This window comes from Schistocerca americana, chromosome 2, assembly GCF_021461395.2.
Source record: "Schistocerca americana isolate TAMUIC-IGC-003095 chromosome 2, iqSchAmer2.1, whole genome shotgun sequence".
Lineage (NCBI taxonomy): Eukaryota > Metazoa > Arthropoda > Insecta > Orthoptera > Acrididae > Schistocerca > Schistocerca americana.
The window spans coordinates 467,479,913-467,503,663 of NC_060120.1; the positions used below are offsets into that span (position 1 = coordinate 467,479,913).

The following is a 23,751-nucleotide window of genomic DNA, read 5'->3' on the forward strand; positions in this document are numbered from 1 at the left end:
TAACCTTTGCGTGATTGTGAACCTTCTAAATTATTTACGGACGTTGCGTTTAAGTAGCTGGAGAATCGTAACTCGATTTTGGACGAGGAACATTATTCTTGACCTTTCTCAATTATTTATTTGATGTTTACCCAATACATTTCCGTGATTCGACAAGTGCCCTGCTTATGAAAAGAAACATTGGCTAAACTGCGGGCTGCGTATAGTCTGTGAATGTAAACAGTACTGTCAGGAGAGTGGAGACGTGAAATAAACAAGTTGTTTGTTGACGAACATGTTGCGAAGTTACTTCAGTGTTTATTGTAATGATTGTTTTCGTTTGAATGCAGTTGTCTTTAAACTGCAGCAACGAAGTTTTCATGTACGTTGACATTGGTATTTCAGCATTGAACGACTTATTTAATGTGTGGTTGTGAAGGTATACATCAGATTACAGGGAAAGAAACCATTATAAAAGCATTTTTTTAAATACTAAAGTAAACCTCAAATCTTCTGAAGATGAATATGCATGATGTCATATGTTTTTGATTTGCTGACTTTGAGTTATGGTCATGTACCAATTTTTTGCGATACTAATCAATTTGAAAATTAGGATGACATGCTGGGGAAAAAAAGGCGGTGGCCTGCATCTCAATAGGAAAGGAAAGGGTAAATTGGCCGGGAAGATACTAAACTTTAAGCGGGAGGGGTCATTGAAACATACAGGAGTACCTCATTTTTAGGCTATGATCAGTGTCCAGTGATTCAACATTGAACGAAATTAAGCTTGATGAAGAGCTCAGACAGGCAGGGGCTAGAGATGTTAAAATATCACAAGACTCTCATCAAAATACAATGGTTAATAATGGTAGTACATTTTATCAAAATATTAGGGAATTAAAAAACAAAGTAGGTGAGCTTGTTTGTTTAGAAGATTTAAAAACTGAGGGTAGAATTGATGTATGACGCTTGTCTGAACATCATATGGTCACAGATATGGAAAAGGTAAACATAGTTGGATATAAGTTTTCAGCACATGTAAGTAGACACACTAGAAGTTTAGAAATAAAGATAAATTACACAAAACAACATTAAAAATCTAGATAATGTTTTTGTAGATCAAGATAAATTTAATCAATAAGTTTTCCTGTTAAGAATGGTCTTTCTGGTCATGATGCACAACTTGTTACAATATGTAACATAGCTCCCTACAGTAATACAAAACAGTCCTCCAAAATAGTGCATTCGTTTATGGTTAAACAACTGCAAATTTTAGGAAAAGCTTGCAAGAGTTAACAGGGATGAGGTGTAAAAGGAACCTGATGCTAATTTAAAATTTAACCTATTTCATGGTACCTTTATGAGTATATTTGAAAACAATCTCCCCTAAGAAAACGGTGAATTATAATTAAACAAAGTATTAAAAATCCATGGCTTACTAAAGGGATAAAAATATCTAGTAAACAGAAAGGGGAAATGTATCTTACAGCTAGAAGGTACTCACCTCGCCAACTACTGAAATTACGAAAATGAAAAAGTCACTGAAAAGTGAAAGCTCCCGTGGGATTTGTGGTATTTCCAACAGAGTAATAAAAGATTTTCCCAACAGATAGTTAGGGTTCTATCTGGACTACAAATATCTACATTAATGCGGCATTACATGTACAACTAGTACACTTTAATAAACAAATAATTGCCATAAATTGTTTATTAATTTAACATTATAAAATTCTGTTTCATTCTGAGAGGTATTCATTTACAGAGTAGAAACTGTGGTCCATCAGAAATGACTTCAGCTTTTTTTTGAACAAGCTATCTTGTTTTACCAACTTGATGTTGTTAGGAAGGTGGTTATATAATTGTGTGCCTCAATGAAGGACACACTTCTGGTAGGCTGATGTTCTGGCGTATGAGATATGAATGTTATTGCCATTTCTTGTTGTGTAATTGTGCACCGAGCTGTTCAGCTGATAGACATTGGAGGTTCTTAAATATTCTCTTACAAAGACTATTGTTTCGAATATATGTAGGCATGGAAGGTTCAGTATCTTTGGAGTAGGAGAAAGAGAGTGACATGAACCTTGCCTCTTTATGTTGAGGACGATTCTGATAGCTCGATTCTGGGTTTTGAAAACAGATTAACTACAGGGTGCATTCCCCCAAAATATTATTCCATATCGGATGGCTAATTGGAAATGTGCATCATATGCTTGTATTTCTATTTCTCTATTACACCTTGTGCTTAGTACCCGTAGCATATAACAGATTGATGATAGCTTGGTTGTAAGAGCTTTAATGTGTGTATTCCACTTGAGATCACGGTGCAGATACACCACTGGCCATTAAAATTGCAACACCAAGAAGAAATGCAGATAATAAATGGGTATTCATTGGACAAAGATATTATACTAGAACTGACATTTGATTACATTTTCACGCAATTTGGGTGCATAGATCCTGACAAATCAGTACCCGGAACAACCATCTCTGGCCGTAATAACGACCTTGATATCTCTGGGCATTGCAGCCCATGCAGCTTCAACATGATACCACAGTTCATCAAGAGTAGTGACTGGCATATTGTGATGAGCCAGTTGCTCGGTCACCATTGACCCGACGTTTTCAATTGGTGAGAGATCTGGAGAATGTGCTGGTCAGGGCAGCAGTCGAACATTTTCTGTATGCAGAAAGGCCCGTACAGGACCTGCAACATGCAGTCGTGCATTTTCCTGCTGAAATGTAGGGTTTTGGAGGGATTGAATGAAGGGTAGAGCCACGGGTCGTAACACATGTGAAATGTAACGTCCACTGTTCAAAGTGCCGTCAATACGAACAAGAGGTGACTGAGACGTGTAACCAGTAGCACCCCATACCATCACGCCGGGTAATACGCCAGTACCGCGATGACGAATACACGCTTCCAATGTATGTTCACCGTGATGTCGCCAAACACGGATGCGACGATGATGATGCTGTAAATAGAAACTGGACCTTTTGCCATTCGTGCACGAAGGTTTGTCGTTGAGCACACCATCGCAGGCACTCCGGTCTGTGATGCAGCGTCACGGGTAACCGCAGCTATGATCTACGAGCTGATAGTCCATGCTGCTGCAAATGTCGTCGAACTGTTTGTGCAGATGGTTGTTGTCTAGCAAATGTCCCTGTCTGTTGACTCAGGGATTGAGACGTGGCTGCACGATCCGTTATAGCCAGGCGGATAAGGTGCCTGTCATATTGACTGCTAGTGATACGAGGCCGTTGGGCTCCAGCACGGCATTCCGTATTACCCTCCTGAACCCACCGATTCCATATTCTGCTAACAGTCATTGGATCTCGACCAACGCGAGTAGCAACGTCGCGATATGATAAACCGCAATCGCGATAGACTACAATCCAACCATTATCAAAGTCTGTAACGAGATGGTACGCATTTCTCCTCCTTATACGAGACATCACAACAACATTTCACCAGGCAATGCCAGTCAACTGCTGTTTGTGTATGAGAAATCGGTTGGAAACGTTCCTCATGTCGGCATGTTGTAGGTGTCGCCACTGGCGCCAACCTTGTGTGAATGCTCTGAAAAGCTAATCATTTGCATATTACATTTTCATGGTGTAGCAATTTTAATGGCCAGTAGTGTATATTCCTAGGAACTTAACATCGTCAACTAATTTTACAATTTTGTTGTTTATTTTCAATGCATGTTCATTTTGTTGTTTATAGTGGGATATATGAAAGTTCATGGCCACTGTTTTCCCAGTGTTAATTATAAGTTTATTTTTTTCAAACCATTGTGTTAGCTCCAGCAGTGATGCATCTGTAGTTAATTTAAGCTCATTTTGGTCTGACCCTGTAATCAAAATACTGGTAGCATCTGCAAATAAAGTTTTGCGTTTGGCATGGACAGTGTCTTTCAGGTCATCAATACACAAAAGAAAGAGGATAGGACCTAATGTTGATCCTTGTGGCACACCAAATTTGATGGTAGTTTTTTCTGATGTGTATGTTGTTGTTCTTGAAATGTTTTCAGTTATTGTGTCTTGTTTGAGAACAACATTTTGTTGCTGGCTGGTAAGATATGATCTAATCCATTCATTTGGAATACCTCCAATTCCCTTTCTTTTCAATGTACTTAGTAGGATACCATGATCTAAAATGTCAAAAGCTTTAGATAGGTTCGAGAATATTCCATTAGCCATTTCCTTTTCATCTTTTAGAATGGAATGCAAATATTTGTAGACTGCTGTGGTTGTGGATCTGGATTGCCTGAAGCCATGCTGATGATTTGACAGCAATGAGTTTTTAAAAAGGAGGTATGTTTGATGCTTACAACTACTCCCCAGTCTCACTTCTGACAGCGTTGATGAGATTCTTGAAAAAGTAATATATTCAAGGGCAGCTTCACATATTTGTACTAACAAAATGTCAGATTGGTTTTCAGAAAGGCTTTTCAACAGGAAATATGCTTTCACTGATCAATTATTAAATGCTCTGAATAACTGAACATCACCCATTGGGATTTTTGTGATCTTTGAGAGGCTTTTGACTGTGCGAAACATGAAATTCTTCTAGATAAGCTTAAGTATTATGCACAAATTGCTTAATTCATATTTAACTGAAAAAATGCAGAAGGTTGAAATTAATAGTACAGATAGCCTACAAAAATCAGCAGTCATCTAACTGGGGAGATATCAAGGATGGTGTCCCACAGCGCTCATTCTTGGGTCCCTTATATTTCTTAATGTATGTTAATGACTTGCCACTCTGTATTCATGAAGATGCAAAGCTATGTCTGTCTGTCTGCTGATGATGTAAGTATAGTAATCACATCCAACAAATTTGTAAATAATATCTTTCAGAAAATTATGAAGTGGTTCTCTTAAACGGACTCACACAAAATTTCTTTGGGGGGGGGGGGGGGAAGATATATATATATATATATTTTTAATTTATATATATATATATATATATATCCCTGGGGCAGTTGCTAGTCTCCTACCAGGCGCCTCCCCAGGTGGCGGATAGGGGAATGCTCACCAGATATGGTGGGTACCGGGGAAATAAAATACCCGGGGTGGACCAAAACTAGCAAACTAGCGCACGACGGTTCCACATGTCAGTGGCGGTTTCCCGACAGCGTCTGTTCCACATGTTAGTGGCGGCTGATTTGTGTTTCAAGGCTCCACAACCTTGATCCTACCAACTGGCACATGTCAGACCAAAATACAATTACAAGTAAAATCATGGTTCGTGTATGTAATAACAAAAGTACCCCAGGTGGTGAAATCCACCCACCTAGCAGAAAGGTGGCAACTGGTCTATCGGATTCTGGGGAGACCGGACCTACACGGCTTGTGAGTGGATCGGAGCACTCTGGAAAACTTCCCAAAAATGAAGATTACATTGGAACAGTAAACATACGGACACTAATACAAACCGGAAAATTATACACATTAACAGAAGAATTAAAGAAGCTGAAAATCCAAATCCTAGCAGTACAAGAGACCAGATTTCCTGATAATCAAATCACTGACTACAATGGCTTCAGAATTTTCAAAAGTGGAACGGACAGAAAAATTGGTAAAGGGGCAAACATGCTTGGTATGGCCTTTATGGTTGAAAAATCCTCAGTTAAATTTGTAAAATCTGTAAAAACTATTAGCAATAGACTAATGTTTCTTAGGTTGAAACACAAGAATAAATATTACACCCTAATTAATGCTCACGCACCCTGCAATGTTGACAATAGAAAGGACCTAGACAATGTGGATAAATTTTAGGAACGATTAGAACTTGAAATGTCAAAGATACCGAGGAATGATGTCAAAATACTTCTTGGAGATTTCAATGCACAGATTGGCAGAGAAAAGAAATACAGGAAGACGGTTGGGCTATACCCAGCACACAAATTGACCAACAAAAATGGCATGCGACTAATCCAACTTTGTCAACAATTCAACATGAAAATCAGCTCAACGTCGTTCAATAAGAAACCAAGAAAACAGAAGACCTGGAGATCCCCTATAAGCCAATTGGGAGAATTTCAAATTGACCATGTGGCCATCTCATATAACTTCCAAAAAGAGATCAGAGATATCCAGGTTAGGAGAGGTGCAAATATTGACTCAGATCATTATCTCACAAGAGTTCGGGTCCAGTTCACCCCAAGAAGGAAAACACCAAGAATTCCACCAGCAATCCCAAAATTTGACCTACAAAAACTAACAGAATCAGAAACAATTAAAAAATGGGAAAATTCTCCCGCAAACAACTGGAAAACATTCAAGGAAAAAAATCACAAAAATAGCGAAGGAGCAAATACCACTGAAGAAGAAGCACAAACATCCATGGTGGAATATGGAATGCGAAAAGGCAATTCAAGTTCGTACAGAAGCCTTTGCGAAGTACAGTTCAAATAAAAATGAGAAAACTCTTCAAAACTTTTTAGAAACACGGAAACTTTCAAATAAACTTATTAGACAAGAGAAGAGAAAGTATGTAACTCAGCAACTGGAATCAATAGAAGCAGATTTTAAAAATTATAATACGCATGGATTCTACAAAACTTTTGCAAACCAAATTAAAGGGTATATCCCTCTAAATGTCTGTTTTCGGAAATCAGATGGGAATCTGGCACTAAGCGACGAAGAAAACTGTGAAGAATTAGCCAAATATTTTGAAACGCTACTAAACTGTCCAGAACCAACAGAAGCTCTTCCAATATCCAGCACTAAAGCCCCGCAACAGCAAGACTCTGTACCGCCAACTGAAGAAGAAATTATCAAACACATAAACAAACTCAAAAATAACAAAGCATCAGGAGAAGATGGAATTGTAGCCGAATTTCTCAAAAGTCTAGGGTCTAACTCAAGAAATGAGCTAGTTAAAATTATGCAAAACATATGGGTTACTGAAGAAATACCAGAAGATTGGTAATGTGCCCTAATACATCCGTTACATAAAAAAGGGGATAAATCGGATGTGAACAACTATAGAGGAATCTCCTTACTTGCCGTCACATACAAGATATTATCAGCTTGTCTTCTTGAAAGAACACAAAAACTGCTAGAACCCAAAATCTCAGATTTCCAAGCTGGTTTCAGACCAAACAGATCATGTCCAGAACAAATTTTAAACTTGAAATTGATTACAAGGATGAGACAAATGCGAAGGAAGCCTACAGTATATGTCTTTGTCGACTTTAAAAAGGCATATGATTCAATTCACAGACCCACACTATTTAAAATTCTTGAAGAACAAGGACTGGATAAGAAGACACGGAACATCATAGAGCAGACATTAACAAATACAAAATGCAAAGTGAAATTCATGGGAAAACTTTCAAAATCATTTGAGATAAAAACTGGGGTTAGACAAGGTGATGGATTATCACCTCTGTTATTTAACTTAGTTCTGGATAGAGTCATGACAGAATGGGAAAAAGAACTCAAAAAAGAAAAGTACTGGAAACCAATATCACTGGGAACCAAAAAAGATGACCTACAAATCCCCTACTTAGCCTACGCAGACGATCTTGCAATAATGGCAGATTCTAGTGAAATGGCAGTCAAACAGATAGAAACCTTAAAAGAGTGTGCAGGAAAAGTTGGCCTACAAATATCTTTTGAGAAAACGGTGTTTACAACAACAAATCTAGAAATTTCTAAGTTACAAACCAAATATGGAGAAATTAAGAGGGTACCATACTTTAAATATTTAGGAGAGATAATTTCTGAAAAATACTCACAACAAGAAAGAATATTAAAAGCTCGTAGGGGTCTAGGGCTGGTCCAAAACATTTACAATAAAAAATGTCTATCTATAAATACAAAAATTAAACATTATAAGTCGGTAATTAAACCAATAATGCTATATGCCAGCGAAACCTTGACACTTAAAAGGAAAACAGATATGGAAAACCTGAAGAAAGAGGAAAGGAAAATCAATAGGAAAATTCTGGGACCAAGATGGACCAAAGAGGGGTATAGATTACAGAAAAATTCTAAAATTGAAGAATATTCTAACATAGAGATAGACATGAGGAAGAGGCGTCTAAAATTCTATGGCCACATAATGAGACTTCCCGATCACAGACTTACAAAAAAAATAGTAAGATACATAGCATCCCTTGTTAATGGAGGAGAATGGATCAAAAATGTAAAGAAAGATCTGGAATTAGCCAACATTACTACTGAAGACATGAACAAAAGAAACAATTTCAAACTTAAAGTTGACAAATGGGAGGTCAAACCAGAGACAAAAGCGCCGAGAACTGGAACAAAATGGAGTGAAGGAAGAAAAGCTGAATTCTCGCAAAGAATGAAGACCTGGTGGGCAAACAAGAAGAATAAGAAGCCCCAGAAGTGAACCATCTTTACTTAGCGTCTTCCATATTGGGAGCTTTACGACTAATAATAATAATAATATATATTTATCTTTTTTTTTTTTTTTTTTTCAAGAAATTTTGTGTGAGTCCATTTGAGAGAACCACTTCATAATTTTCTGAAAGATATTATTTACAAATTTGTTGGATGTGATTACTATACTTACATCATATATATATATATATATATATATAGGGAAATATTCCACGCGGGAAAAATATATTTAAAAACAAAGATGATGTGACTAACCATACGAAAGCGCTGGCAGGTCGATAGAAACACAAACAGACACATACATACACACAAAATTCAAGCTTTCGCAACAAACTGTTGCCTCATCAGGAAAGAGGGAAAGACGAAAGGAAGTGGGTTTTAAGGGAGAGGGTAAGGAGTCATTCCAATCCTGGGAGCGGAAAGACTTACCTTAGGGGGAAAAAAGGTCAGGTATACACTCGCACAAACACACATATCCATCTGCACATACACAGACACAAGCAGACATTTGTGAAGGCAAAGAGTTTGGGCTGAGATACTGTTCCATAAAGCAAATGGGATAACACCATTGATGACTTTGAACAGAAGCGTGTTGCTAATTCAGAATATTCAAAATTTCTGGGTTTGTGCATTGATGAGAAATTGAGTCATAAAAATGAAAAAAACGCATTGATGATCTGTTGAAACATTTAGGTTTAGCTACTTCTGCTATTAGGGTTACTGCAAATATTAGTCATAAACAGATCAGTAAATTAGCCTAATATGACTATTTTCATTTATTGTGTTCATACGGCATCATATTTTGGGGTAATCCATCACTAAGACAAAAAGTATTCATTACGCAAAAGAGTGTGATCATAATAATAGCTGGAGACCACCCAAGATCACCTTGCAGACATTTATGAGGAACTTAAGATATTCACAGTACCTTTCCAATATATATATTCACTTGTGAAATTTGTTATTGATAACCCATTCCAAATTAAAAACAGTAGCAAAGTATGTAGCGACAGCACTAGAAGGAAGGATAATCTTCGCTATTCTGGGTTAAATCTGATTTTGGTGCAGAAAGGGGTGAATTATCCTGCCACAAAAATGTTGGATCATTTACAAAACACCATAAAAGTCACAGATAGCTAACCACCATTTTAAAACAAATTGAAAGAATTTGTGAATGACAACGCTTTGTACCCAATATATTAATTTTTAGATGTTGTTGTTGTTGTTGTTGTTGTTGTGGTCTTCAGTCCTGAGACTGGTTTGTTGCAGCTCTCCATGCTAATCTATCCTGTGCAAGTTCCTTCCTCTCCCAGTACCTACTGCAACCTACATCCTTCTGAATCTGCTTAGTGTATTCATCTCTTGGTCTCCCTCTACGATTTTTACCCTCCACGCTGCCCTCCAATGCTAAATTTGTGATTCCTTGATGCCTCAAAACATGTCCTACCAGCCGATCCCTTCTTCTAGTCAATTTGTGCCACAAACTCATCTTCTCTCCAATTCTATTCAATACCTCCTCATTAGTTACATGATCTACCCACCTAATCTTCAACATTCTTCTGTAGCACCACATTTCGAAAGCTTCTATTCTCTTCTTGTCCAAACTATTTATTGTCCATGTTTCACTTCCATACGTGGCTACACTCCATACAAATACTTTCAGAAACGACTTCCTGACACTTAAATCTATACTCAATGTTAACAAATTTCTCTACTTCAGAAATGCTTTCCTTGCCATTGCCAGTCTACATTTTATATCCTCTCTACTTCGGCCATCATCAGTTATTTTGCTCCCCACATAGCAAAACTCCTTTACTACTTTAAGTGTCTCATTTCCTAATCTAATTCCCTCAGCATCACCCGACTTAATTCGACTACATTCCATTATCCTTGTTTTGCTTTTGTTGATGTTCATCTTATATCCTCCTTTCAAGACACTGTCCATTCCATTCAACTGCTCTTCCAAGTCCTTTGCTGTCTCTGACAGAATTACAATGTCATTGGCGAACCTCAAAGTTTTTATTTCTTCTCCCTGGATTTTAATACCTACTCCGAATTTTTCTTTTGTTTCCTTTACTGTTTGCTCAATGTACAGATTGAATAACATCGGGGAGAGGCTACAACCCTGTCTCACTCCCTTCCCAACCACTGCTTCCCTTTCATGCCCCTTGACTCTTATAACTGCCATCTGCTTTCTGTACAAATTGTAAATAGCCTTTCGCTCCCTGTATTTTACCCCTGCCACCTTTAGAATTTGAAAGAGAGTATTCCAGTCAATATTGTCAAAAGCTTTCTCTAAGTCTACAAATGCTAGAAACGTAGGTTTGCCTTTCCTTAATCTTTCTTCTAAGATAAGTTGTAAGGTCAGTATTGCCCCCCCCCCCCCCCCCAACATTTCTAAGGAATCCAATCTGATCTTCCCCTAGTTCGGCTTCTACCAGTTTTTCCATTCGTATGTAAATAATTCGTGTTAGTATTTTGCAGCAGTGACTTATTAAACTCACAGTTCGGTAATTTTCACATCTGTCAACACCTGCTTTCTTTGGGATTGGAATTGTTATGTTATTCTTGAAGTCTCAGGCTATTTTCGCCTGTCTCGTACATCTTGCTCACCAGATGGAAGAGTTTTGTCAGGACTGGCTCCCCCAAGGCCGTCAGTAGTTCTAATGGAATGTTGTCTACTCCCAGGGCCTTGTTTCGACTCAGGTCTTTCAGTGCTCTGTCAAACTCTTCACGCAGTATCGTATCTCCCATTTCATCTTCATCTACATCCTCTTCCATTTCCATAACATTGTCCTCAAGTACATCGCCCTTGTATAGACCCTCTATATACTCCTTCCACCTTTCTGCTTTCCCCTCTTTGCTTAGAACTGGGTTTCCATCTGAGCTCTTGATATTCATACAAGTGGCTCTCTTTTCTCCAAAGGTCTCTTTAATTTTCCTGCAGGCTGTATCTATCTTACCCCTAGTGAGATAAGCCTCCACATCCTTACATTTGTCCTCTAGCTATGCCTGCTTAGCCATTTTGCACTTCCTGTCGATCTCATTTTTGAGACGTTTGTATTCCTTTTTGCCTGCTTCATTTACTGCATTTTTATATTTTCTCCTTTCATCAATTAAATTCAATATTTCTTCTGTTACCTAAGGATTTCTACTAGCCCTTGTCTTTTTACCTACTTGATCCTCTGCTGCCTTCACTACTTCATTCCTCAGAGCTACCCATTCGTCTTCTACTGTATTTCTCTCCCCCATTCCTGTCAATTGTTCCCTTATGCTCTCGCTGAAACTCTGTACAACCTCTGGTTTAGTCAGTTTATCCAGGCCCCATCTCCTTAAATTCCCACCTTTTTGCAATTTCTTCAGTTTTAGTCTACAGTTCATAACCAATAGATTGTGGTCAGAGTCCACATCTGCCCCTGGAAATGTCCTACAATTTAAAACCTGGTTCCTAAATCTCTGTCTTACCATTATATAATCTATCTGATACCTTTTAATATCTCCAGGATTCTTCCATGTATACAACCTTCTTTTATGATTCTTGAACCAAGTGTTAGCTATGATTAAGTTATGCTCTGTGCAAAATTCTAACAGACGGCGTCCTCTTTCATTTCTTAGCCCCAATCCATATTCACCTACTACGTTTCCTTCTCTCCCTTTTCCTACTGTAGAATTCCAGTCACCCATGACTATTAAATTTTCGTCTCCCTTCACTACCTGAATAATTTCTTTTATCTCATCATACATTCCTTCAATTTCTTCGTCATCTGTAGAGCTAGTTGGCGTATAAACTTGTACTACTGTAGTAGGCATGGGCTTCGTGTCTATCTTGGCCACTATAATACGTTCACTATGCTGTTTGTAGTAGCTTACGTGCACTCCTATTTTTTTATTCATTATTAAACCTACTCCTGCATTACCCCTATTTGATTTTGTATTTATAACCCTGTATTCACCTGACCAGAAGTCTTGTTCCTCCTGCCACTGAACTTCACTAATTCCCACTATATCCAACTTTAACCTATCCATTTCCATTTTTAAATTTTCTAACCTACCTGCCCGATTAAGGGATCTGACATTTCACGCTCCGATCCGTGGAATGCCAGTTTTCTTTCTCCTGATAACGACGTCCTCTTGAGAAGTCCCCGCCCGGAGATCCAAATGGGGGGCTATTTTACCTCCGAAATATTTTGCCCAAGAGGACGCCATCATCATTTAACCATACAGTAAAGCTGCGTGCCCTCGGGAAAAATTACGGCTGTAGTTTCCCCTTGCTTTCAGCCGTTCGCAGTACCACAACAGCAAGGCCATTTTGGTTAATGTTACAAGGCCAGATCAGTCAATCATCCAGACTGTTGCCCCTGCAACTACTGAAAAGGCTGCTGCCCCTCTTCAGGAACCACACGTTTGTCTGCCCTGTTGTGGTTGCACCTACGGTACGGCTATCTATATCGTTGAGGCATGCAAGCCTCCCCACCAACAGCAAGGTCCACGGTTAATGAGGGGAGGAAATTTTTAGATATGAAGTTCTACGGAACGTTAAACTGACCTGACGAAATGTTGTATTCATGATCTATGGAACTAGTATTAATGTAATGTAATGTAATGATCTTTGTCAGCTTGCAATGTTTTGATTTGGTGACAAGGTGAATGAAGCCAAAACATATGACTGTGAAATACAGGTTATAACAGACTGATTTATATCGTAGCCCGATGTCTGCATTTGTACCATATTTAACATATGTTTCATTATAGAACCTAAAACTGTTAGGTATGCAGATTTTGCATTTTACATGAACCACCACCAGAATGAAAACAAGAGTTTCTGCTAGATTTAAATGTACTCTTTTCACTGATGTGACCAGTTATAAAATTTGATTTGACTTGATTTATTTTTTAATTAAAGGATTGTTTCACAATGATATAAGATTTGTTATTGTAAAACAAATAAATGCTCAAAATATACATACCCATGGATTGTATCAGTATGGTTCTATGAGAATAAGACAGGGGTAGGTCATGACCTTGAAGGGACTACCCTGACATTTGCCTGAAATGGTTTAGGAAACCCCAACTGAGGACGGCCGGACAGAGCAAACTCCATTCTCTAGAATATGATATCATTGTCGTAACAACTGCACTGCCTCATTTGGTTGGTCCTGTTGTACAGTGTTATTTGATTTAGACAATTTATTCCAAATAACGAAATTTTCGATTCCACATACTAATGACACCCTCTGGTGAATCTTGGGCCATGAACATGTTGCTATGCCCCTTGCACTACCTTCTGTCTGTTCATAATTAAAGGTATCAGATTTTCAATACATGATAGATAAAATTTGGTGCATCTAACATTTTGTTTAGTCCAGAGGCAGTTATAAAAGTGAATACAAAGGTCAGGTTAAATAACTACAACAAATGCATTTGTTGAAATGTTGATAATCAACTAATTTTTTTGACAGGCAGGCAGAGAATGTGGGCTGACAAATTGCCATTCACTTGTAGGTGTCTTATAGTTTTTCAATATGAATTAAGTTAAATGTCAGGATGGTTTCCTTGAAAAGGACTCTACCAATTTCGTTCTCTATCGTTACCCAGTCTAAGTTTTGCTGCATCTCTAATGACTGTGTAATCAATAGGAAGTTAAACCCTGATCTTTCTTCCTTTTTATCAGTCCATTCAACATTACACTGCTCTCAGAGAAAGCTTTGCTGATCTGCTGCGCATCCCACAGTCCAAAAACTATTACCAAAGATACCTCCAAACTCCTAGCATTATCATCTACATAGTCTCCAGAGACATGGTCCCCGCAGAAATCTCACTATTCTCCGAAGGTTTCACCTCCAGTCTCATGCTCAGAATTAACTTTTCTGACTTTCTCAGGAATATCTTCTTTATAAATTCCCTTCAAAGGAGATATTTCTCAAGCACCCAACCTGTTCACCACAGCAAGAACAAAGAACACATTGAACATTGTCTCATTTTGTTCCAACCTCCAACAGTCATCCTCCCTCCTCCCCTCCCACATTCACCTTGCATGGTATCCTTTCAGGAATTCCTTGCCTCCAAATAGATTTTGCCAACTTTCCACGGATCCCTCCCCAACAAATTCAACACCATAGGTATGAAATTAACAGCTATTGAAACCAATCCTGATGTAACCATTATTATACAGTATGACTTTCAATAACACCTCAGTACACTAGGTCATTTGCAAAACCTGTCACCTTAATTCATCTCTCTGTAATGACAAACCACCATACACTCACCATTTATGTGTTCCAATAGAATTGCAAACCCACTAGCTCAAATAATAAATCAGTGTTTTGAAGAGGGCTGTTTCCCAGAGGCACTGAAATATGCTGAAGTCAAACCACTCTTCAAGAAGGGATCAAGAGAGATCATGGGAAATTATCATCCTATCTCGATTCTCCCAGTTCTATCTAAAATATTTGAAAAACTTGCCGTTGCACAAATCCAAAACTTCATTGCAAAATATTCTGTTATTCCAAACAATCAATATGGTTTTCAGCAACGGAAAAACACCATAGATGCAGCAAACACTTTCAGTGAGAAAATAAGTGCATCATTAGACAAGAGAAATAAGGTAGCAGGAATTTTCTGCGACCTCACAAACGCGTTTGGTTCTATAAACCATGCATTGCTTGTTTACAAACTTGAAAAGTATGGCATTAGCGGCAGTGCCCTACAATGGCCTAAATCTTACTTATCCAACAGAAAGCAAAGAGTTAGCATTTCTTCAAATGGCTCATATTATTTTTCTGGCTGGAAAAAAATGTCTCAGGATGTTCCACAAGGCTCCATATTAGGCCCAGTTCTGTTTCTATTTTATATTAATGACTTACCATTAAATATCAGCTCCCAATCAGTGCTGTTCGCAGATGATACTTCTGTCTTAGTTGAAGATCAGGATTCAGAAAAAATTTCCCAATCTGTGGTCAGTACCTTAGAAACTTGGTTTCAGCTAAATGGGTTGAATCTAAACACATCTAAGACTCACATGATACAGTTCAAAACCAAAAAGTCAAAATGTGAGCAGATTAAGATTGTACACAGCAACCAAGGTATAGAAGAAGTTGACTCAGTCAAATTCTTAGGTTTAAATGTAGATAAAAATTTGAGCTGGCAGGCACACATTGAATACCTGCCAAACAAACTGAGCAGCATTTGCAATGCAAATATTATCAACTGCAACTGACATAGACACATGAAAAGTAGCATATACCAGCTGCTTCAAATTAGGTATGTTATTGTTTTTGGGGGTAACTCGACAAACATAGTGCGGATACTAAAAATACAGAAAAAAATGATACGAAATATGTGCATTGCAAATCACAAAGAACCATTTTGATGATTATTTAGAAAACTTAAAATGTTAACTCTGCCATACTTATACATATAAGAGATTATTATATTTTTGTACACAAGACATGAATTATTTGAGGGAAACCATTTTGTCCATTCACATGATACTAGAAACAAAGAAAATTTGATGCTCCTCACCCACTGCTTCAGACTGTAAGCCCAGGGACCTCAATACATGGGAATGAAAATCTTTAATAAATTAAAAGGGAACAAATTGATGCAGATGAATTTAGGTTCACTTAAAAGAAGTCCGCAGCTCGTGGTCGTGCGGTAGCGTTCTCGCTTCCCACTCCTGGGTTCGATTCCCGGCGGGGTCAGGGATTTTCTCTGCCTCGTGATGACTGGGTGTTGTGTGATGTCCTTAGGTTAGTTAGGTTTAAGTAGTTCTAAGCTCTAGGGGACTGATGACCATAGATGTTAAGTCCCATAGTGCTCAGAGCCATTTGAACCATCACTTAAAAGAAAGCTGTATGTGGTACTGACACTGAAGTGTTATTACTCAGTGGATGAACTCATGTGGGACAAACTGGATAAATGTGTTACTCATCCAAAGAAATATCCTTATAGTGTTGTTATTTGTTATACCGCTATTATTTATTAATGTAAAAATCATTGTAACTGTTTTACAAATTTTTGACATGTCTCCTGTACGCAAACCAAATGGATTGCAAATGTATGTCATGAGATGAATAAAACACAGTTCACAATTTCACCCTTGCTGTGGATGCTTTAAAAACCTTTTGCCTTCAGAAGCCCTATGTATATATGTCACACTGTTGGGCTTTAGTAGCTAGAGTTATTCCGTTTTACTGAAGCACTTTGATAGGCTAAAGAGAGAGCTATGTTTAAATTTTCATAAAATAACAAGATTTTGTGTTGTTTTTGAATTGAAAACTTTCATTATAATTTTAGATATACAATCTTGTCTAGTTTTGTTTTTTAGTAGGACCTAGCCATTGGGTCTACCTCTGTAGAGAGAGAAATTTCTACTCCTAAAATAATGCTTCAAAAATAATACTGAATGTATTGAGGACATGAACTGTCTGTAACTTCTGGCATTCAGTTATTTTGCTGCCTATCAATTATTTGTCTTACTGTAAAACATTGTCTCATTCGACCATACAGTTGTTTTCCTTGACCTTATTACAGCACAGAGATTTCGTTGTTTGATGCACAGTGATTTATTTTGTGTATCTGCTTCTGGACATTCTGTTGGTAGAGCACTTGCCTGCGAAAGGCAGAGGTCCCAAGTTCAAGTCTCGGTCTGGCACACAGTTTTAATCTGTCAGGAAGTTTCGCAGCAACGCACACTCCACTGCAGAGTGAAAATCTCATTCTGGAAATATCCCCGAGGCTATGGCTAAGCCATGTCTCCGCAATATCCTTTCTTCCAGGAGTGCTAGTTCTGCAAGGTTCGCAGAAGAGCTTCTGTGAAGTTTGTAAGATAGGAGACAAGGTACTGCCAGAATTGGATCTGTGAGGATGGGTCATGAGTTGTGCTTGGGTAGCTTAGTTGGTAGAGCACTTGCCTGCGAAAGGCAAAGGTCCCGAGTTCAAGTCTCGGTCCATCACACAGTTTTAATCTGTCAAGAAGTTTCATTTCTTGATAAAAGTTCGAGAAACTTTGGAAAAGTGTTTTTTCCTAATCCAGTAGTAACAGTTGAGGCATCAATAATTAAAGGCAAAAGCAGTCTTTAGCAATATATGGAAAAAAAGAAGAGGAATACAGTGTGGATTTCGGCTGATAGATCAGGGTCTGCTTTCAACAGGAAGTGTAGTGCAGAAACATCTTGTAAAACATCCAGCAGAAGATCTAAGGGGAAAAAATTCTGGAATTATTTTGATAATTATTTTACCAGATAATACCCAGTGGAAGATAGTAGGATTGTAAGCATAGGCAGATAGAATCTGCTTCACTTCACGTAAGATGTATTCATGAAGCACGGAGAACATGAGTGGTTTATCAATGGCTGCATTGCAGACATCAAGTGGCAAGATATTAAAGTGACTGATGTACTATTAAATTTTTATGATTCCAGAAAAATTATTCGTGTTACAGAAGAGCAAAAAGTAGTGGTATTTGCATTGGTGTGACATATCTTGCAACTATGGCTAACTACAATAAATATACAATTTTTGTTGTTAAATTTTATGTATGAAACTGCAAAAGCAGAAAATGGCAGTAAAGATATTTGTTAAACCCATTATTAATACTGCAGATGTAAATGTATTTGCCCTTCACCATAATCTATGGTTTCAGTTCAGTGGTATTCATTGGACAAATATATTATATTAGAACTGACATTTGATTACGTTTTCATGCAATTTGGCTATATAGATCCTGAGAAATCAGTACCCAGAACAACCACCTCTGTTCGTAATAACAGCCTTGATACACCTGGGCATTGAATCAGACAGAGCTTGGATGGTGTGTATAGGTACAGCTGCCCATGCAGCTTCAACACGATACCACAGTTCATCAAGAGTAGTGACTGGCGTATTGTGATGAGCCAGTTGCTCGGCCACCATTGACCAGACGTTTTCAATTGGTGAGAGATCTGGAGAATGTGCTGGCCAGGGCAGCAGTCGAACGTTTTCTGTATCCAGAAAGGCCTGTACAGGACCTGCAACATGCGGTCGTGCATTATCCTGCTGAAATGTAGGATTCTGGAGGGATTGAATGAAGGGTAGAGCCACGGGTCGTAACACATGTGAAATGTAACGTCCACTGTTCAAAGTGCCGTCAATACGAACAAGAGGTGACTGAGACGTGTAACCAATAGCACCCCATACTATCACGCTGGGTGATACGCCAGTATGTGTGTTCACCGTGATGTCGCCAAACACAGATGCGACCATCATGATGCTGTAACCAGAACCTGGATTCATCCGAAAAAATGACGTTTTGCCTTTCGTGCACCCAGGTTTGTCGTTGAGCACACCATCACAGGCGCTCCGGTCTGTGATGCAGCGTCACGGGTAACCACAGCCACGGTCTCCGAGCTGATAGTCCATGCCGCTGCGAATGTTGTCGAACTGTTCGTGCAGATGGTTGTTGTCTTACAAACGTCCCCATCTGTTGACTCATGGATCGAGACATGACTGCATGATCCGTTAAAGCCATGCGGACAAGATGCCTGTCATCTCGACTGCTAGTGATACGAGGCCATCGGGATCCAGCACTGCATTCCGTATTACCCTCCTGAACCCACCGATTCCATATTCTGCTAACAGTCATTGAATCTCGACCAATGCGAGCAGCAATGTCGCAATACGATAAACCGCAATTGCGATAGGCTACAATCCGACCTATATCAAAGTCGGAAACGTGATGGTACACATTTCTCCTCCTTACACAAGGCATCACAACAATGTTTCACCGGGCAACACTGGTCAACTACTGTTTGTGTATGAGAAATCGGTTGGTAACTTTCCTCATGTCAGCATGCTGTAAGTGTTGCCACCGGCACCAACCTTGTGTGAATGCTCTGAAAAGCTAATCGTTTGCATATCACAGCATCTTCTTCCTGTCGGTTAAATTTTGCGTCTGTAGCACGTCATCTTCATGGTGTAGCAATTTTAATGGCCTGTAGCGTATATTGAGTCAGGCTTTGTTAGTATTAGACTGTTTGAGGTTATTGTTTTACAACATTGTCTACAACATTTTGTTAAGAAGTGGCAGCCAAATGTGTTGATAGAATTAAGACAGATAAGCATTGAAGCACCAACTGCAGTGATCTTTATGAATACTTTGCGGTGGTGCACGAAATGTGTCACCGTTTGTTTCGGACATAATTTATGAATTGTGCTTGGTACCCTGTTAAGCAGTAGCAGTAGAGCTCAAAGAAATAGAGTTACAAAATTATGTATAATTCACAGTACCATCACTAGGAGGCTAGTGTTTACAACATGGTCAACAATGGTCAACTAACAACACATCAGTGATCCACAGTTGTTACTTTTTCACAAAATGAGAAGTCCTATTGCTACTCAGAGGCAGTTCCGATAATGGTTTGACACACAGTAACCCCCTTGTAAGAGACACATTTACAGTCTGTATGATCAATTTGTATGGAAAGGATCAATACTGGAAGTGATGTGATCTTGGCTGAATCCTGTATGTTGCCAGGTAATAGTGAAGCAGTACAAGTTGCTCTAACCAGAGGTGCCCTGACAAACTGTGCAGAAAGGTTGCAGCTGGGCATATACAGATGCTCCATCAGCAGAGTCATGGAAGTGACATCCTGATGTAACTGTACGAGAAGACCTCTATTCAGAAGCTCACTGCAGAACACAAGTGGCAGGGGCTTATTTTTGGGTTGTGTGGTTAGCAAACAAAATGTATGCTTTTGGGCTACTAAAAATCTGCAAGTGCATCATGAATGACAACATCATCCTCCAAGAATTACAGCGTGGGTCACAGTTTCCAATCATGGGCTTATTGGTCCTTTTTTCTTTGAAGAAATTGTGAACAGTGTGCGTTATATGAGTATCCTCTGCAATAATTTTGGTCCACAGCTTCTTGCTACAGCATTGCTGTTCAACATGCAGTGGTTCACGCAAGATTGAGCAAGGCCACATACTGCAAACACACTGTTGGATTTCTTACATGAGCATTTTGACATGTAAGTCATTTCTCTCAGATTTCCAGTTTGTTTCAATGACAGACTATTTTGGTCCCCAGTAATCCAGCCTCAACCCATGTAAATTCTTTCTTTGGGATATGTAAAGGAAACAATTTTCCTGATACATCCACATGATTTAATGGAGCTTGGACATCCATTCTTCAAGCATGTAGTGAAATCACAGACAGTGTGACGTAATGTTATCACTAACAACCAAGTTTATGTGAAGGATCTTAGGAATCAATATGGTTGGCATATTGAGCTTGTGCTAAGTTAGAACAATTCTCCAGTTAGTGTTTTCCTAGGTAGTATATGTTCCTTTGAGTTTTTCTTGACAGTAAAATGTTCATCCGCAACAAAATAGTGACACACTTCGTGTGTCACCCTGTATGTCGTATGCAATACAAAAATGAAGCAAGCACTAATATCTTGGATCTAAAGTATTTGCAATGTACCGTAGTATTTTGGGAAAACAAAGATTGTTTCCAGAAATTCCATATTTAATGTGAAATGTCATCTTTGTGTATCACACTTGTAATTTATTTATTTAAGATATTAACTGTGTCTGGCTGGGTAAACCTCTTTCCTTTACCACTCAACAAAATTACTTAAATACATAATGATGCAAAAGGTGCGTTACCCAGTTTTCACAAAACACATGACAAAAATACTCTGAAATATGACTTTTTACCAACAACATAATCTGATACCAAGTCCATAAAGCACCAGAATGCTGAAAGACAGGTAGAAAAAAGCAAGAGAGACAGATCACAGACTCCTCAACATCCCAACGATGACAAATAATTAATGAGAGAAAGCTAACTTCCAGTTGCGCCACTTTCACATCTACATCTACATCTACATTGATACTCCGCAAGCCACCCAACGGTGTGTGGCGGAGGGCACCTTACGTGCCACTGTCATTACCTCCCTTTCCTGTTCCAGTCGCGTATGGTTCGCGGGAAGAACGACTGTCTGAAAGCCTCCGTGCTTTCAACTATGAGGCCTATTCCAAATTTAAGATCCATTTGGTCACAAAAAAAAAGCTCATGAGAAAAGGTTTTTGTTGATAGTGCTATTATACTACATATTTAGTTTACTTTTCCACATAATGGCTGTTCACATATACACTTTTTATAATATTGCACCAGCTTCTTTAACCCCACAACATGGAAGTCTGCCGCCTGGAAACTGAACCAGTTCATAATGCTAATCTCTAGTTCATCATCGTTTTGAAATCATCGTCCTCCCAGCCACTCTTTGAAATGCAAGAAAAGGAAATAGTTGCTCAGTGCAAGGTCAGAACTGTACGAGGCTGCTCAAAAAGTTCCCATTGAATATCTTGAATCTTCTCCTTGATTTTGGCAATGGTGTGAGAGCGTGTGTTGCCATGGAGGATTATGCTAGATGACAGTTTCCCACGGTGCCCATTTTGGATCGCACATCTCAGTTTGGTTGGTGTTTCACAGGAAACACCAGCTGTAATTGTTGATCCATGGTCCATGAAATCAATCAAAAGGGTGCCCTTTCCATTCCAGAAAACAGTAGCCATCATTTCTCGATTAGAGAGTGGAGATTGCTCAAACTTCTTTGGTTTGGCGAACTTGAATGGTGCCACTGCGTTGACTTTTTTTTCAGTTCTGTGCTGGTGTACAATATCCACGTCTTGATGCCCGTAACAGTGTGGGAAAACAAATCAACTCCATCTTGTCTGTAACACTCCAAAAAAGTGTCATGCAGTATACATTTTTTCTCCGTGCACAGATCAGTGAGCATTTTTGGAACCTGCCTTGCACACAATTTGTGATATCCAAGCTGTTCAGTGACAGTCCTGTAAATTGAGGTTCAAACAACATTCTATAATCTTTATCGCTCATCATTTCTCATCTATACGTTAGGCATACCTTTTGCCAGCAAAAATCTAATCACACTGTGCACTTCACAACTGGCAGGATCTACGATTTTCTCATTCAGTAAGATGTGCTCTAACCGATTAGTGAAAAGACTACTGAATCAGACCAACAGTACAGTAATTTTGTAAAGGATTGGTAGACAGTGCTGCATGCATGAAACTTCATTCAGGCCAACACTGAGTTAAATATTGGTCACCGGACCTTAGTTGCGGACTACACCTCGTGAATCACTGAATGTGCTCAACCAAGGGATATCACAATCCCACTGACAGTTGTCAGTGTACTATATATGGTAGGATTTTATAATACATATCACATCATTGAATGTAAAGAAAGAACATTGTCACTATCTCACTATGCAAAATGATGAAAACTTTAAGTACCTAATTAATACCTGGTACACACTGTATGTCATAAAAAATCTCAAAAAAATTGTCTAAGACGTTAAAAAATGAAAAACTCCATTTCAAAGTCATAATTTCTTTGCATCATGGAGTCGCAAGACAGTGGGTTGTTCTGTGTTGAAAAGAGCTAAGTTAAATACCAGAATGATTCCTTTGGAAAGGGCTGGACCAGTTTTAAGTTCCCATTCTTGAACTACATCTGTACTGACCCACTTGCCAATGGATGGAAGACATCAATCTTCCATGTACTTTCACAAGTTGAAAGGCATTATATCATCAACCCGACACTAAGCAGGCTCAACAAAAGGGCTTTTCGTATAACTTATGTGGGACTCATTGGAAACATAAAGTGGTATTCGTGTGTTTGTGTTCGTTTGCAGTGACTTCAGGCAGTCTTCATGAAAGGCAAATTTTCAAAATCCAAATTTTGGTAATCTATCTGGGTTAAACTTCTCATTTCTCATACACACTATTTCATCTTCTAACCTAGTAGCTGTCCCTTTTAGGTGATATTATGAAACCTGTGAAATTGCCAGTAATGAAAAATGTGATGAGCTCCAATGTCTCATCTGACCAAAGCAGCCAAAGAAATTAATGGTTACTGAGTGTTACATGGCTTACTGTCATAAAATTAGAAGCAATGTATGTGAATTTTTTTAAAGTGCATAATATTTGCCATTGACTGTAGAGATTATTTCACAGTTACAATTTCAACCTTAAGGCTGTTATCTAGTGGTACTGCAAAATATTTTGGTTCACACGTGTCAGACTTTAAAATCCTCTGACCAATTCATTGTAAAAATATGGCCGCACTAAATGAGTGTGAAGCTCCATACACTGTGAAATTATGTGAATTAGATGAACTATTGCCAGTGTTGACATTTTTTATACAAAACGCAATGAACTGATGTTCTTTAGCTGCATTATTTTTACAGTGAAATGTCTCAGTTCTGATGATTACATATATACGTGCTGGAGACTTTTTAAATTTGAATCTGTTGAGGCAAAATCTTTTGCAGAACCTTTTAATAATGGCCTAAATGCCGAAACTACAGTTGTTAAATGAAC

The 23,751-nt window shown here is 38.6% G+C and overlaps 1 protein-coding gene across 1 annotated transcript in view; it reads left to right on the top strand.

Annotated features, from left to right (window-relative positions):
• The first annotated feature begins 7 nt into the window (after positions 1–7).
• Positions 8–23,751, top strand: part of LOC124596487 (tRNA (uracil(54)-C(5))-methyltransferase homolog) — a 112,985-nt gene continuing 89,241 nt past the window's right edge. Inside the window, exon 1 of the mRNA XM_047135637.1 lies at positions 8–361. Coding sequence (XP_046991593.1) covers positions 275–361 — 87 coding nt within the window. The 5' untranslated portion in view covers positions 8–274. The remainder of the gene's footprint in view (positions 362–23,751) is intronic.